The following is a 15870-nucleotide window of genomic DNA, read 5'->3' on the forward strand; positions in this document are numbered from 1 at the left end:
TTCTGGATGAGACTTTCGGGAAAGCAGCAGAAGTGAAGGATTACTTTGCTGACACTAAGAAATTTGAAAGTTCTGTATTATACTGGATGAAACGAGTTGGAGAGGACAAATTAAGTAGGAGGAAGAGGTTTCGTTTGAAAAAGTTTGTCACGAAAATAAGAGGGGGGAGAACCCTGAAAAAAAGGAGATATAAATGATGTCTAATTCACTAAGGGTGTTTCTATTGCTTCTTTTCTCTCTGTCTTTCTTTACCCTCCATTTGAACCTTATTATGGAGTATGTAAGAGTAGGATCCTTAAACATCAATGGTGGAAGAGATGGGGTCAAAAGAGCATTGATTTCTGAATTTATTAAATTAAATGATATCAAAGTAACTTTTTTACAAGAAACACATTCTGATAGTAATAATGAATTGGAGTTGTATAGATGGTGGGAAGGAGAGTGTAAATTAAGTCATGGAACAAATTTAAGTATGGGTGTTGCAATCCTCTTTTCAAAACATTTGGAGTTAAAAATTGTGACAACAATAGAGGTAGAAAAAGGAAGAGTGTTATTAGTTATAGCAGAAATTAAAAGTGTTAAATTCCTTTTTGTTAATGTGTATGCCCCGAATATAGGATGGCATCGTGAAATAACATATCAAAAATTAAGTGATGCAATAAAACAATATGATGATGGCAATATATGTGTAGTAATAGGAGGTGATTGGAATTGCACAACACAGTTTTTATTGGATAGGAATGGGGATGAGCCTCACTCAAAATCTAGTAAATTACTACTTGATATCACAAATAATTTAAAGTTGGTGGATGTGTGGAGAAGTAGAAATAAGTTGGTGAAGCAATATACATGGATAAAGATTTTAGATTCTGTTGTGATGGGAGCGAGACTGGATAGGTTATATATAAGTAAGTCAAAAATAAATAGAGTAACTAATACTAATATATTCCCAAATGGTTTTTCAGACCATCATATGGTTACTTTAGATTATAATGTTGCGGAAATTGAAAGACCTACATTTTATTGGCATTTTAATATAAAACTTCTACAAGATGCAGATTTTTTTGAGAAATTCTGTAGTTTTTGGGAGATTTGGAGACAGAGAAAAAATAATTTTGAAAATCTGACTCAATGGTGGGAGGTGGGAAAAGCACAGATTAAAGTTTTTTGTCAACAATTTTCTTATAATGCTACTGCTACAATGAAGAGAAATGTGAAAATGTTGGAGTTTGAGATTAATGAAATGGAAAAAAGAATGATTGATGTTGTTAATGATGGTTCAGTGAATATTTTAAAAAAGAAAAAAATAGAGTTGAAGTCATTGTTGGAACAAAGAGTTAAAGGTGCACTAGTTCGAGCGAGGATATCTTCAATTAAAGAAATGGATGCTCCAACTGCTTATTTTTTTGGACTTGAACGGAAGGAAGCACAAAAGAAATGTATGCTTCATCTTAAAAGAAGAAATGGAACTATTACTTCAGATCCAACAGAAATGAGAACAATGGGCATTGAATTTTATAAAGAGCTGTTTGGTAAGATGGACTGTGATGTTGGATCTAAGGACCAGTTTTTGCAAGATCTTCCTAAATTAAGCTCGGAGATTAAAAATTCATTGGATGTAATGATTTCCTTGGATGAACTTTCGAAGGCGGTCAAACAGCTCTCTACAGGAAAGTCACCAGGAATTGATGGTTTACCGGCTGAGTTTTATAAAGCCTTTTGGGGTGTCTTAGGAGAAGATTTGTACAATGTATTTTGTGAATGTTTTAAAAGAGGTTGTCTACCAAAAAGCTGTCAAAGAGCTGTGTTATCACTTCTGCCAAAAAATGGAGACCTAGGATTGCTGAGGAATTGGCGACCAGTGTCCTTAATGTGTCTAGACTATAAAATATTGTCTAAATGTTTAGCAAACAGACTTAAAAATATTTTGCATGTTGTGGTGGAAAGTGAACAAACTTATTGTATCCCTGGGCGGACAATAATGGACAATTTGTTTCTTATGAGAGATGTGATTGATTTATCTATTGGAAACAATCTTGATGTGGGTTTTTTATCTATTGACCAAGAGAAAGCTTTTGACCGGGTAGGTCATGAATACCTTTTTTCTGTTTTAAAAACTTTCGGATTTGGGGAGAATATTATTTCTTGGATAAAAATACTTTATGAAGATGCTTCACTTTTGCTTAAGATAGGGGGTGGCCTGAGTTGTCCAATCCCTGTTAAAAGAGGAATCAGGCAGGGATGTCCTTTATCAGGACAACTTTATAGTTTAGCGATAGAACCCTTATTGTGTAAGCTAAGAAATGAGTTACAAGGGTTAATGATACCAGGAGATAATTCAGGGCTAAGGTACTCTGTGTCTGCTTATGCGGATGATGTAAATATTTTTATTTCTGGTCAAAATGATATTCAGATACTGTGTAAAAATTTAAATCTTTATGAAAAGTCTTCTTCAGCCAAGGTGAACTGGGCAAAGTGTGAAGGATTTGCTGTGGGGTCTTGGGCTGATACGGGGCCACCTCAACTTCCTGAAGGACTGAAATGGGGAAAGGAAGGTCTTAAAGTTTTGGGGGTGTATTTGGGCACTGATAAGTATAAAGAAAAGAACTGGGAGGGTCTGCTTGGAAAGGTTGTTGCTAAGTTGTCTAAGTGGAAATGGCTATTGCCCGAACTATCTTATAGAGGCAGAGTCTTAATTACAAACAACCTGACTGCCTCTATGTTATGGCACAAATTGAATGTGCTTGAGCCACCAGAAGACAGTATTAAGGAGATTCAGAGGAAACTGGTGGATTTTTTCTGGTCTGGTCAAAAATGGATTCCTCGGCAGGCACTTTATCTACCAGTGATTGAAGGAGGGCAAAGCCTAATAGATGTACGAAGCCGCATAAATACTTTCCGATTGCAAGCAGCCCAGAGACTATTGTACGAGGAGAAGGTTGGATGGATTAATGTTGCTTGTGCTCTTCTGCGGAAAACATCTGGACTATTGTATGATAAACAGCTTTTTTTACTGAAAAGTGATGAAGTGGATTTGAAAGAGTTGACACCTTTTTATAAGTCAATGATAACAGCTTGGAGAAAGACATTTGTTATTCACAGAGATATTTTACAACCTGAGGACTGGATAATGGGAGAACCGCTGTTCCATAACCCATTAATAAGAACAAGGATTTTGTCCTCTAAAGCGGTGGAAAGCTGCTTTGTGAAGGCTGGGTTTGTCAAGTTGGGGGATCTGAGAAGTGGTGATGACTGGAAAACAGCTGAGATTTTACAGAGTGTTACGGGGTTGAGATCTCTTCGACTTGTGAGACGAATAATGAAGGAGGTGTGGGCAGCTCTACCTGGGGCCTGCAGAGAGGCACTGTCACAGGACTTGAAGGAGGACTATTCATTTCCACCCATCAAAGTTTCTGCTGCTGTGCAAGAGGAGATGGAGGAAACTGGATATTCGATTTTATCATTTGAGTACCCCGAGTTGGGGAGTTTTAAAGAGGTTAAGAAGAAAGAACTGTATGTAACGTGTGTAAAAGTGACGCATCAGGCTGTGCTGAGAGGAGTGGAGACTTGGAGGTGGTCAGAAGTGTTTGGGACAGATTTTAAGGCATGTTGGAGGTCTACATATAAGTTGCCTGTTGAAAAGCGTACTGCAGATTTGCAGTGGAGACTGATGTTCGGGGCTATAGCTACGAACAGACACGTGGCACACCTCAATCCAGCAGTGGGGACAGCGTGTTTATTTTGTGGCTTAGACGAAACAGTTAATCACTTATTTATTGATTGTTTTAGGTTGGAGGGAATGTTTAATTTTTTAAAGCAAGTTTTTATTAAATTTGGAGAAAACTTTTCTCATCAGATTTTTATAAGCGGTCCAATTTATTGTTTTCAAGAAAGGAGGAAGAAATGTTTACTTAATTTTCTGTTGGGTTCAGCTAAGTTGTCCATATGGAAAACTAGAAAAAATAAAATGTTAGGAATAGGTTCAATTGATGCTGAAATGGTACTAAAATGGATGATAACTGCTAGAATCAAGATAGAGTATACATATTATAAATTGGTCAGTGATATTGTAATGTTTTCTGAAATTTGGTCAGTGGGGGAAGTACTTTGTCAAATTGGAGAAAATGAAATGTTGTTTTTAAATGTGTAGTAATAGGAATTTTAACTTGTGGAATGAAAATTGTGTGAGAAAATTGTATTGAGGTAAACAAATGGTCCAATAAAGATATTGTTAAGCCTCTCTACCTCTCTCTCTCTCTCTCTGTCTCTCTCTGTCTCTCTCTCTGTCTCTCTCTCTCTCTCTCTCTCTCTCTCTCTCTCTCTCTCTCTCTCTCTCTGCCTGTCTCTCTCTCTCTCTACCTCTCTCTCTCTCTCTCTCTGTCTCTCTCTGTCTCTCTCTCTGTCTGTCTCTCTCTCTGTCTCTCTCTCTTTCTACCTCTCTCTCTCTCTCTCTCTCTCTCTCTCTCTGTCTCTGTCTCGCTCTCTCTCTCTCTCTCTCTCTCTCTCTCTCTCTCTCTCTGCCTCTCTCTCTCTCTCTCACACAGTTCCTGGTCCACCTGTCAGGTTGATGTTTCCAGAAGTGCGACTCACATCTGTGAGGGTTGTCTGGCAGCCTCCTTCCGAGCCAAATGGTATTATTATGGGTAAGAGAAATCATAAAGCTCACACCCCCTCATACAAAAACATACAGCTTGATATTAAATGAGATGCCAAAGACTTTTTATAAAATGCTTATGGAAATTTTGTGCAAAATGTGTGTGCTTTTCTATCAAAGTTCCAGTGCATGAAATTTAGTGGCATCTTGCGGCGATTTGCGAATTGCAACCAACAGCTCACTCCACCACTCATCCCACCCTTTCGAAGCACTACGGGGTCTGACACAAAACTAAGATGTTGTACATTTTTGCATCGTTGCCAAAGGAGATAACATATTTTAGGAAACGCGCTCAGTTTGTCCATTTAGGACTCCTGTAGAAACAACATGGTGAATTCCATGCAAGGAGAGCAGCGGTGTATGTAAGTAGAAATAGCTCATTATAAGGGAATAAGAACATAACTCTTCATTATGTAAAGGTTTATACACCTCTGAAGACATAGTTATGTAGATTATATTGCATTTCTGTCGATAGATTCCTCAAAAAATCCCACACATTGCACCTTTAACTCACATAAATTGCTACAGTATGAAACGACAACATAAATAATTGACTTACTGCAAAAACTAATTTAAGTTTTGTCATAGTTGTCTTTTGGGACCTGTGTTAAAATGTCCGGTTTTCTCCCATTACCTCTCATTCGAGCACATTTGAACGTCACTTTGACAGCAACAAGCTGTGTAATGAATTCCAGTCAGAATAGCCGAATGTTGTTTTACACCACAGCTGCCTTTGAAACTGCATGTCTGTGCATTATGAGATTTTCTCGTATTGGGATTTCTCATCGCAATGAGATTATACCGACTCAGTTATGCCGTTGTCAAGATTATGGGTCGTTCGGGTGCGAGCGGCTCTAGATGACTGGATAACGGACACTTATCCATCCGTGATGGATCATATAATCCTTTAATAGTGATATAAACGTGAAGCCTCTTTACCTCGAATGATCTCTCGCCTTCTGTCCCCGCCGCGCACGAGCTCTCGCGTCGAGCTCCCTCCTGATTGGATCAATCGGTCCCCATAGGATTGAGCGATATAAAGCCGAGAGCTTCAATCAGAGCAGTCCTGTCAGCGTTCCAACGCTCATTTTATCCTCTCAGATCTTTGTAATATATTTCATACGTTGGGGTTTGGAGTTAATGTGACTTTCACAAAGAGTATGTCATTGTTCCGTGATTGCGCTCAACAGCAGTCAATTGCTCTCGCAATTACCGGCGCGTCTGTCTACAATGCGAATGAAGCTGCGTTGCAGTATTCGAACGGTGACCTTCAGTGGATTTCTGTCATCAAATCCATAAACCGTTTAGGGCTGAACTGGATTATCGCTATATTGCATTAAAGACGTGCCGTGCCGCCGGTGGTGTAATGTGTATACGTAACTGTTGTTTCATTGCATTTTAACCTTTTATTATGAATCTTGAATGAGTTTCAATGGAAATGTATTGAAAGCGAGAGATTGACGGTGAATATTGATTGATGGGCCGAGGTCTCGCTGGTGTCTCATTTCTCTATGCCCTTTAATAGCTCTCTCTCTTTTTTCTCTCACACATAATGACGTTCTTTCATTCTTTTTTGCCAGTCTGTTTCATTCATTGTTTTCCCTTTGTTTTCTTTCTGCTTCAATTTGAGTTTCAATTTAAGCTTTGTTGGCGAGACAGAAATCATGCATATTTATTGGATTACCAATTGCGGCGTAGTCGCAAACAATTATATAATAACAGTGCGAAGTAGCATGCATAACTTGTGAAAAATATAGAACACCACTATCATATTGATGGAAAGAGATCCAATTGATTACATAACTGTAGACTTATGTTGAGTATGAAACCAAAGTGGATCTAGTTACTTTGTACACCTCTTTTTTATTTATTTACTTGATATATAGATGGGACTATTTTTTATGTATTTCTAGTTACGTTTTGCCCAAAGGTGATGTCCAGGGGGCATATTTATACAATATTTGTTTTAAGTGTCACCACAGGTTAATTTAAACCATATAAATAAATAAATATAAATTAAAAATGGACACATTTTTTTACTTGAAAGGTATTTATTGGACAAGAATTAAGGAAAAATGCGGAAAAAATTAAGAGACCATTCCAAATTTTCATTTATTCAGCATTTCTTGATGTGTTGTAACCATTCTAGTCCAGTGTCTGTTGACTTTCAACAAAATCAAACCTCAGGAGTGACATAAAAATCATTCAACATCAATGTGAAAGACCGACAGCATGACAAAACACATGAAAACTTTGATTCAATTTTTAATTTTCTGAAATACATCTAGAGATATTATTGTTGTATTGTTTAAAAGTGAATATATATGTAAAGAGATTCAAAGTAGGCAGGGAAGGAGACGGGAACCGGCAAACATTTATACATTTAATAAAGTAATAACAGCCGGCGGCCCCTCACGGCCGACTGTCGGCGAACAAAGCATAAATATAAATACAAACATGTTCGGGCCCGGTCCTCTCTCTTCGACGGTCCGGTCGCTCGTTCTCTTATATGCTCCCGATCTCCTACGTGACTCAAACCACGGTCTCGCCCCGCCTACTCCACTACAATGTATATATAATATATTTTATGCAGTTTTTGAGATCTGAAAAAATACAGAGCACCTTTTCCGTTATATTGACCTGTTTCTTCGGTTTCCATCTTCTGCAAATAAACGTCAATTAGAAACAATGGGTCTCATTCATGAAAAATTTGAGTGATTTGCGCTTAAAACGGATCTTCCCGAAAACTCTCCTCCTGATTCACAAATACTTCGTAAACTTCAGATTTGATAGTTAAACATGTTTCCAATCATTCCTAAAAAAGACGTGCATGCATGGTCATTCGTAATTAGCATAATCCTAATAAAGAATTACAGCTGTGCAAATTACGAATCTAGAAATGCTGTGAAATCCTCTGGATTCCATTCTGAGGTTTGGCTTGTTATCTCTTGCATAAATGCGTAAAAGACTAATAGCCTAACATTGAACACAATATAACCTATATGTCATTTGAGCCTTTTATTCAGAATACGGTTAAGACATCCTTTTTCCATCTGAGAAATGTAGCTCGCTTACATCCTCTGTTGTACTTTTCAGATGCTGAGAGGTTGTTAAATTCTTTTGTTTTTACCAGTATTGACTATTGTAAGGGTCTTCTTGCTGGAGTATCTCAAACCTCCATTAACAAACTGCAATATGTACATAACTCGGCTGCTAGAATTCTATTTGGGGCCAGGTCTGGTGAGTCTTTTCACCTTAGTATGGCTCCCTGTCAGGTACCATATTGATTTTAAAATCCTTATGTTAACATTTAAGGCTTTGCATGACCTGGCTCCGCAGTACCAGTCTGATCTGTTATTGCATACACTTCTACAAGTTTGTGGTACAATGACGGTATCTGATAATAATACCAAGGTACAAATCTGCCATTGTTTGATTACCATATTCATATAGCATTGATATAAAATGGTGAAAGTTCACAGAATTTGCATTTATATTATTTTTTATAACATAATGGATGTTTGTAATGTTCTCTATCCAGATTATTTTTCTCTGCTCTCTTTCCATCGAGTGTCCGCTGTAATGTGTCCTCTGGTTAGGGATCAGTGATCAGTGTGGTAACAGGGCGCACAAATAAAATGCTCCTGACTGAAGGGCCGACGATCCGACCAATTACACGGCTTACTGCTCTCACCACGGCAACCGAGACTTTAAAAAATGAGTACCTAACCACCTGGCATGGGTCACAGCTCTAGCATGATAAATGACGAAGAAAACAAACAATCTGTCTGAACAATTGAACAGATGACCCTTTGGCCATATTTAAGTCCTCGCCCTCATCTCTCCATTTCTGCAGCGAAAGCTACTTTTAAAAACATCGGAGGAAAGTGTGAAAAAAAGGTCTTGATTCCTGCCCCTAGCGTAACATGCACAAAAGAGAAATACCATCAAAAGAAGGAGCTCCGAAACAAGTGAGAAAAGAAGAGGATTTTGCATAGGCCCCTCTGGGCTTTTTTGGGTTGGGTTAGCGATGGCCTCTTAATAAGTCGGATCTTAGCAAGCTCTGCCTTCCGAAAGGGGAACAGAGAAAAGGAAAGAAAGGGTGAAAGAGAATCTAAGAAGACAAGACGAAGCAAAGAGATTTTCATTGAATTGAAATCACCCTCGGCTCAGTAGCGCCGTGCTAATCCTCAGAACGGTGCGAGCTAACACCAAACTTTCTCCCAAAAAAATCCTCTCACGGCCATTCACAGGATTCTCCCGTTTACAAAGCCCTCTACATCCTCCTTCAAGTTTCAAAAACATTCTTTCAGCACTTATAGATAAGAACATGCTTGTAGAGTATAAAAAACAGGACAATTTGGTCGTAGCGTTTCCTTTAAATGAGGATAAATTCATTCCTTCATGAAGGAAGGCTACTGTTGTAAACTTGTGTAATTGATACTGTATTTAGCTAACTTGAGACATGTTTGATTTCAAAATGTTTGATCGGGGGGCGGGATCGGCAAAGAAACGAGATAACTATATGTTAACCACAAGACTGACTGACGACAATTCTTATTTTTTTCTTAATTTGTATTATGTCATTATTTTTATAAGTTCATGTGCACTCATAATCTATTATCATATTAACTTCCTGTTCTCTTCAAAACAAGATTTTTTCCTCTTCGTTTGAGGTTGGGACTATAGCGGTGACTGTCCAACGGCCAGATTTCCAATTTCCAACAATCCAAATAAATTCCCAAAACTATTAAATCCTATTTATCCTCATTTTGGAGGCCATTTCATTCAAATATACACACAATTCTGAAGAATTAAAAATGAAACACCACAGCTATTTGTGTTTCATGACGACTTGAAAGTGTGTTGTATGCTATAAATGCACTGCAATATTAGTCTTTACATTTTTGTAGATAAGTAGTATTTAATTAAATTTAAACTACTTAACAGTTATTGATACTTTGTAAAGGTCTATCGGAATCTAAGTTTGGGCCACATAAAGTTTATGTTGTTGCCACTGAGATCGATGCACATGCACATAATTTCAAAGCAGTTTTGCAGAAAACTTTAGTGTTGGGAACCTCTCTGTGAGTCAGTGAACAAATTTTTTGGAAGATGTTTTTGTCTGTGGTGAGAAAGTCAAGAGTGACTGCTGGATGGAACAATATCATCTGTATACAGAACATGAACATAATAATATTAGTTAAATGCAATTGACGTTTTAAAGTGATACTCCACCCAAAAATGAAAATTCGGTCATCATTTACTCACCTTCGAGTCGTTCCAAATCTGTATACATTTCTTTGTTCTGATAAACATAGAGAAAGATATTTGGAAGAATGCTTATAACCAGACAGATTTTGCCCCCATTGACTACCATATTAGGAAAAAATACTTAATCTTGTTCCGTTGAACACAAAATAAGACATTTTGAAGAGTGTAGGACAGCAAACAGTACTGGGGCACTTTTGACTATTATTGTATTTATTTCCTACTATGGCAGTCGATGGGAGGCAAAATCTGTCAGGTTGTAAGCAGTCTCCCAAATATCCTTCTCTGTGTTCCTCAGAACAAAGACATTTATGCACATTTTGAACAACTCGATGGTGTGTTTTTTGGGAGACGTCTCACTTTAAGAGAGACACATTATTATTTGTTTATTTAGAGTAAGAAAAGTCAGCTCTTATTTTTTATTGCTTTATTATTATTTATGTGTGCAGAGTTGTCCTTGTTTTGTTAGTAAGAATTCAAGCAGTTTTCGTCTTGAATCTTTCCGTAGCAATCCGTCTAGGAAAGTGTCAAGGCAGACAATGAAACCTCTGTAGCAGTTTCCTAATCTCATTTGTGCTTCCAAAAAGTTGATTTATCGCGTTGGTGTTTGGCATCAATCCTGGCACTAGGTCTTGACAAAGCAAATTTCAATCTGCATGAAACATCTTGTAGAAAACAGCAGTGCACGTTGAACATAACTTTTATTTGTAATAAATATAGCAACTACTCTCGACTGATATCCATTGTATATCGTGTCCTTTTCATTCTGGTTTTGTTGCTGTAGGTTATCAGATTTCTTACCGACTGGATGTCAATGACCCCAACAAGTTCACCACGGTGGAGGTGGGGTCCAACGCGAGGCAGTTCACAGTAAGCGGTCTGAACCCAGAGTCTGCCTACGTGTTTCAAATCCAGGCACGTACACAGCAGGGATGGGGACCACCGGATGAAGCCATCGTCATAACGACAGAGAAAAGAGGTGAGAAAATCTGGTTAATGGTGGAGAAAAACAACCCAATTTAAAGGAACATTTCATCCAGAAATAAAACATTTATCATTATTTATTCAACTTCATGACTTTCCAACTCTGTGTATGACTCTTTCTTCTGTGAAACACAAAAGAAGATATTTTGAGAAATGGACACATTGGAAGTCAATGGGTCACAGTTTTGATTGGTCACCAACATATGATAAGTACGGACATACCCATGCATTTTCTATAGAACGGCCTCAGCCGACTCGCCGACTGACCACACCGCAGAAAGGGGTGGAGTCCCGTAAGCTTCGTCTTCAGTGGACAGCGGGCGGAGATGGCTCGTCCCCCGTGCGCTACTATACCCTGCAGACATTAGAGCTGCCGGATGGAGAATGGAAGACCCACACGTCCTCAATCGGTCATAACAACACCTCCTGGGATGTGGATAGGTAAGACACACACGTCTGTTACGGATTAGTCATAACTGCCTGTCCACACATAAGACGGAGCGTGCACTATTTATAGCATAATGTTGTTTATCACTGAATGCATTAAAATGCACAGAACAGGATGAGGGTTAAACTCATTGTAGTTTTGGATTTTTGGATGCGAACATGAACATAAGTGAAAATGGGATTTCAAAATGAACTCTTGTTTTACGTAGTAAACTGTACAGAAAGGTACCATCGTGTTTTTGATTTAGTCCATCACTCTAATTTTGGACATGGGTTTACCATTTTTTTAAACACAGTACCATGGTAACACTATGTTTTCTTTCTTTTATCTTTTATAAATACCTTGTGGCAGCCTGAACATATCATCTTGGTACAACCTTATAAATTAAAAAAACATTCCTTTCCATCTCAAACAATGATTTTACCATGGTAAAAAATGAAAGCCATTTTAAATCAATTGAATAAAAATAAAAATCAGATTAACCATTTCAATATGTGAAATCATTTCCTTTTCAATGTTGGCACATATTTAGCATATTTTTTTATAAAATGATGAATTGTCATTATTGTTTATTATTATTGAATATATGTTTTTTTTAATTGGCAGAAAACGTCTTCTGTACCGTGGCCATAAGGCACAAAAGAAAACTGATAACAATTCTGTAAACAAAATATAGAGTCAAAAAACACAATGACAAATCAAACCGGAAAACATTGTGGTATTTTGTTGGAATGGGATAGTTTCTGCTGATTGGACGAAAGCTTGTTAAAAACCATCAAAATGACGCGTATATCTCACAATAGAACCAAATCTCAGAAAAAATAAACATTTAAGGCATTTTATACTACAGACATCCACTTCAGACACAGATAAGAGATCATACAGAAGAACCCAGAGAGAGCGAATGTGTCGAAAGCAGAATGCAATCATAATCAGTCTGACCATCAGGTGGCCTCATATCTAATCACACATCCATTCAGCTCCGCCCGCTCGCTAACCTGTTTTCTGCCCTCCATCCTTCAGCATATTTCTTCACCTGCCTGTTCTTCTTATCATCACCTGGCTGATTCACGCCGCCTTCTCCACTCACATCTCAAAACGTCCACATGCATTAAGGGGAAGGATTTATTGAGCTCAAGCACTCGAAGAGATGCTTACCACATAACGCCATCCTTCTCAACATATTGTGTAGTGGAGCCGTGAGAGCGTTCTTGAATTCTGAACCTACTCGCCACCCACACGCTTGTCTTTTTAATTTGATTTCCTTGACATTTAGTGAGCCATATCATAAGGCATCTATACAACACAAAGACATCGAGATGATCGTAAAGCGATGTATGTATGGTGTGCAGCGTTGGCTGTCTTTGGCATTTCCAGCGAGCTCCAGCTGTATTAACGGAGTGTGTGTAGAGACCATTTTTGAGAGAGTGAGATGATGCTTGTAAGGAAGGAAATCATGCGTTTGTGCATTAACAGGGGCAAGTTTTGTGAGCGTGCGTGCAACACTTGATTGGTTTCTTTGTGGATTGAAAATATAATAATACAGACTGTCGTCAGATCGCATCCTGTGTCTACGACCATTGTGCTTACAATGTGCTTTAGTGAAATCTCTAATAGGCTACCGAAGTCACACTACACTTTTCATTCTATGGACTTTCATTCATCACGTGACGACGTGTTACCAATATAAGGTTTTAGCAGATGCACACATTCGGTTATTAAATAACAAAAAAATTGTATTTAATTTATATAAATATTAAATTATTCAAATATGTTATTCTATATTAATTGTAGTAAATTAAATTACTCATGAGTTATTGTTTATAGTTATTGTTTATTATATAATTTTTTTGCGGAAGCGACACAACATTTGCTGGTGCCGCTGAACCAGTACATAAAATATTGACAGTATGACACAATCTAACCTTGTTCATTACAGCTTCAAAATAACTAAATCAAGGAAATAGTTCAGATGTCATGATGTGGAAAAAAAAATAGTTTTTTTGCTTCCTTAAAATTTTACATTCTGAAATTATTATATTAGCAACCTAACATAAACCAAACTTTAACATGTGGCATTGAATACATTTACATATACAGAAATCAAAATCACGAAAAAACAATGTTTGTGTTTATATTAATGCAATATTGAACTTGTTTTACTTGTTTTTTGCATTATGTAGTATATGTTGCGCAGTTTTTGTGTGTTTGTGAGTGTTTAAAGAATATAAAAAAAACAGGGTGTGCGTTCATTCCTAACTTTCCCCATCGTTATGACACAAAACTTCCCAATATTGTTTTTGTTTCAGACTTTCCAGTTTGGATGCGTATCGAAATATCGATATTTGTTATAAGCACTAATTTATTCTTGTTTTCATCTTTTGATTTCGTGTATATTTTCAGTCTATACATATTGTCGGTACAGCGCTATGACAAGCTCTTTTTCACACAAACACACGCACACACTTTTATTATGGCACCAAGCGAGTGTTCTCAACCGAGAGGATGTTTGTGTTCAAACCATCTTGATTCTCAAAGGAAATGCCTCCAGCTATTAAAACAGAAATGCCACTATCAGTCCTTGTCTTCAACGCCCTAATTATAAACATACAGACACACACACACGTAAAACAACACAAGCACCCCTACAGACCTGTTTTTCAAATTCCTAATTGATCGCTCACAAACATTCACACACGCAGACACACACAACCCACTGATGGGCCACTTTGATATACTGTAGTCTACCCACAACCCCCTGCGGTGTCTTCCTCCCATGTCCCTTCGAAGTTTGAAAAACAAAAACAAATCTGTGTTGGCTAATGATAAACTAATGATTTGAATGAATTATGATTCCGATCATAATAATCCAGAGTTGAAGAATTACAGGAGTTCATCCTGAGGGTCACAGTATCTGGTGAATTTCGGCAGTCTGCTCACATTTTCTAATTCACTGTTATTTATACCTAGTGTTGTTTATAAATTGAATTGTTATTCAGATGTGCTTGAGTTATGGCCTCGCTGATGTTAGACAAGCTGGTTTAATAGTTTCCCTGGTATTTCTTTCATTACCTTTTAATGTTAGTTAACTTGAAGATCAAGGCTGCTGAGAAAGCTTATCTCTGTAATGGAAAAACTGAAATGACAACAATTTAACATCGCGATACGATTAAAACAAAATCATTAGAGTCAAATTAAAAACGTTGGAATTGTTAATCTTGTCAAAAGCACATTGACGGTTTCTGTAGTTAGATATAAGTTGGATCTCTTGAAATCACAAGCGAATTCGAGCTCAATTCATAAGCAAGAATAAAAAAGTAAAACTCCACTGCTGGAATATGTCAACATGGTTTGCTTTGGTACATTAGATGCACAGAAACTCTGCAGCACTGCATTTGATATAACAGATATTGTTCCTCTCTAGACAAGCATGTTGCATTTTGGGTAGGAATCGTGTCAGATCGTGGTTTGTTTTTGGATTTGAGCTGAGGTCATTTTCTTGTATTCACGGATGCATTTTCTATGATATGTTTCCAGCATTAGCACATTTCTTTAATGTTCTTCATAAAAGAAGACCCAAAACGCATATCTTGTGGTTTCTAATGGAAAATGAAAACGATCTACTTTAGCTTGTGTTTTAAAACGTATCTTTTTCCCCCGCAGGTTGAAACCGTACACCTCTTACAAATTTAGAATGATGGCCACAAATGATGTGGGTGAAAGCGCCTTCAGCAAGGAAACCGAGCCGGTTACCACGCTGCAAGATGGTAATGTTAGAGTTCATGTATTCTCATTTTTTGTTTTTTTATGGATCTTAATATTTGTTAAAGGATGGACGGATCAAACTGATTCAGATGGATGAAATAATGAATCAATTGTGGTTTTCTGTGTTTAGAACCGGGTGAAGCTCCTACTATTTTGCATGTCAAACCGTCCACAACAACATCCGTGATCGTCCAGTGGCAGGTAAAACATTGTTCATTGTTCCAACACAAAGGGAGCTGCCCTACTACATGTGTAGCTACTTTCTAAGCCGGTATTCAAAATACACTGAAACCAAATAACTACCTGATAGTTTAGCAACCGTTTTAAAATAGTTCAAATACGTCTCCTAACATGAAGCATGTTTCTAAATGCCAAAGAATGCGCTCATGAAAATTAATTAGCTCATTCTGACATCAATAGGTAAACACCCAGGCTACTTCATAATTAAAGAAACAAGCAAAACTTTTAATGTTCACAGTTGATTCAAGTTAAGCAGAGTTGGACATGCCACAATATTAGAAATATTCAATACAATTTTCAATTCAGTTTTTCAGTATAGCATTGTTTACGATACATTTAGGCAATGGTTACTAAAAAAAAAGTTATACTACATGACACTATTAAAGTTTCCTGTGGCAAGCCAAATTAACTTTTAATCATTCTTAGGATATTAATTTTTGATATCAACAATTATGTTTTTACTAGTAAAAATGATCAATTTTGATATCAAGAATATAATTTCTAGTAG

At 37.3% G+C, this 15870-nt stretch overlaps 1 protein-coding gene across 1 annotated transcript in view; it reads left to right on the top strand.

The window, feature by feature from the left end:
* The window catches only part of sdk1b (sidekick cell adhesion molecule 1b), a 189864-nt gene that overhangs the window by 157238 nt on the left and 16756 nt on the right, over nucleotides 1-15870 (top strand). The window contains 5 exon segments of the mRNA XM_056771518.1: nucleotides 4545-4643; nucleotides 10710-10904; nucleotides 11149-11350; nucleotides 15021-15124; nucleotides 15253-15323. Of these exon segments, the coding sequence (XP_056627496.1) occupies nucleotides 4545-4643; nucleotides 10710-10904; nucleotides 11149-11350; nucleotides 15021-15124; nucleotides 15253-15323 (671 nt within the window).

The sequence above is a fragment of the Triplophysa dalaica genome, chromosome 2 (assembly GCF_015846415.1).
Source record: "Triplophysa dalaica isolate WHDGS20190420 chromosome 2, ASM1584641v1, whole genome shotgun sequence".
Classification (NCBI taxonomy): domain Eukaryota; kingdom Metazoa; phylum Chordata; class Actinopteri; order Cypriniformes; family Nemacheilidae; genus Triplophysa; species Triplophysa dalaica.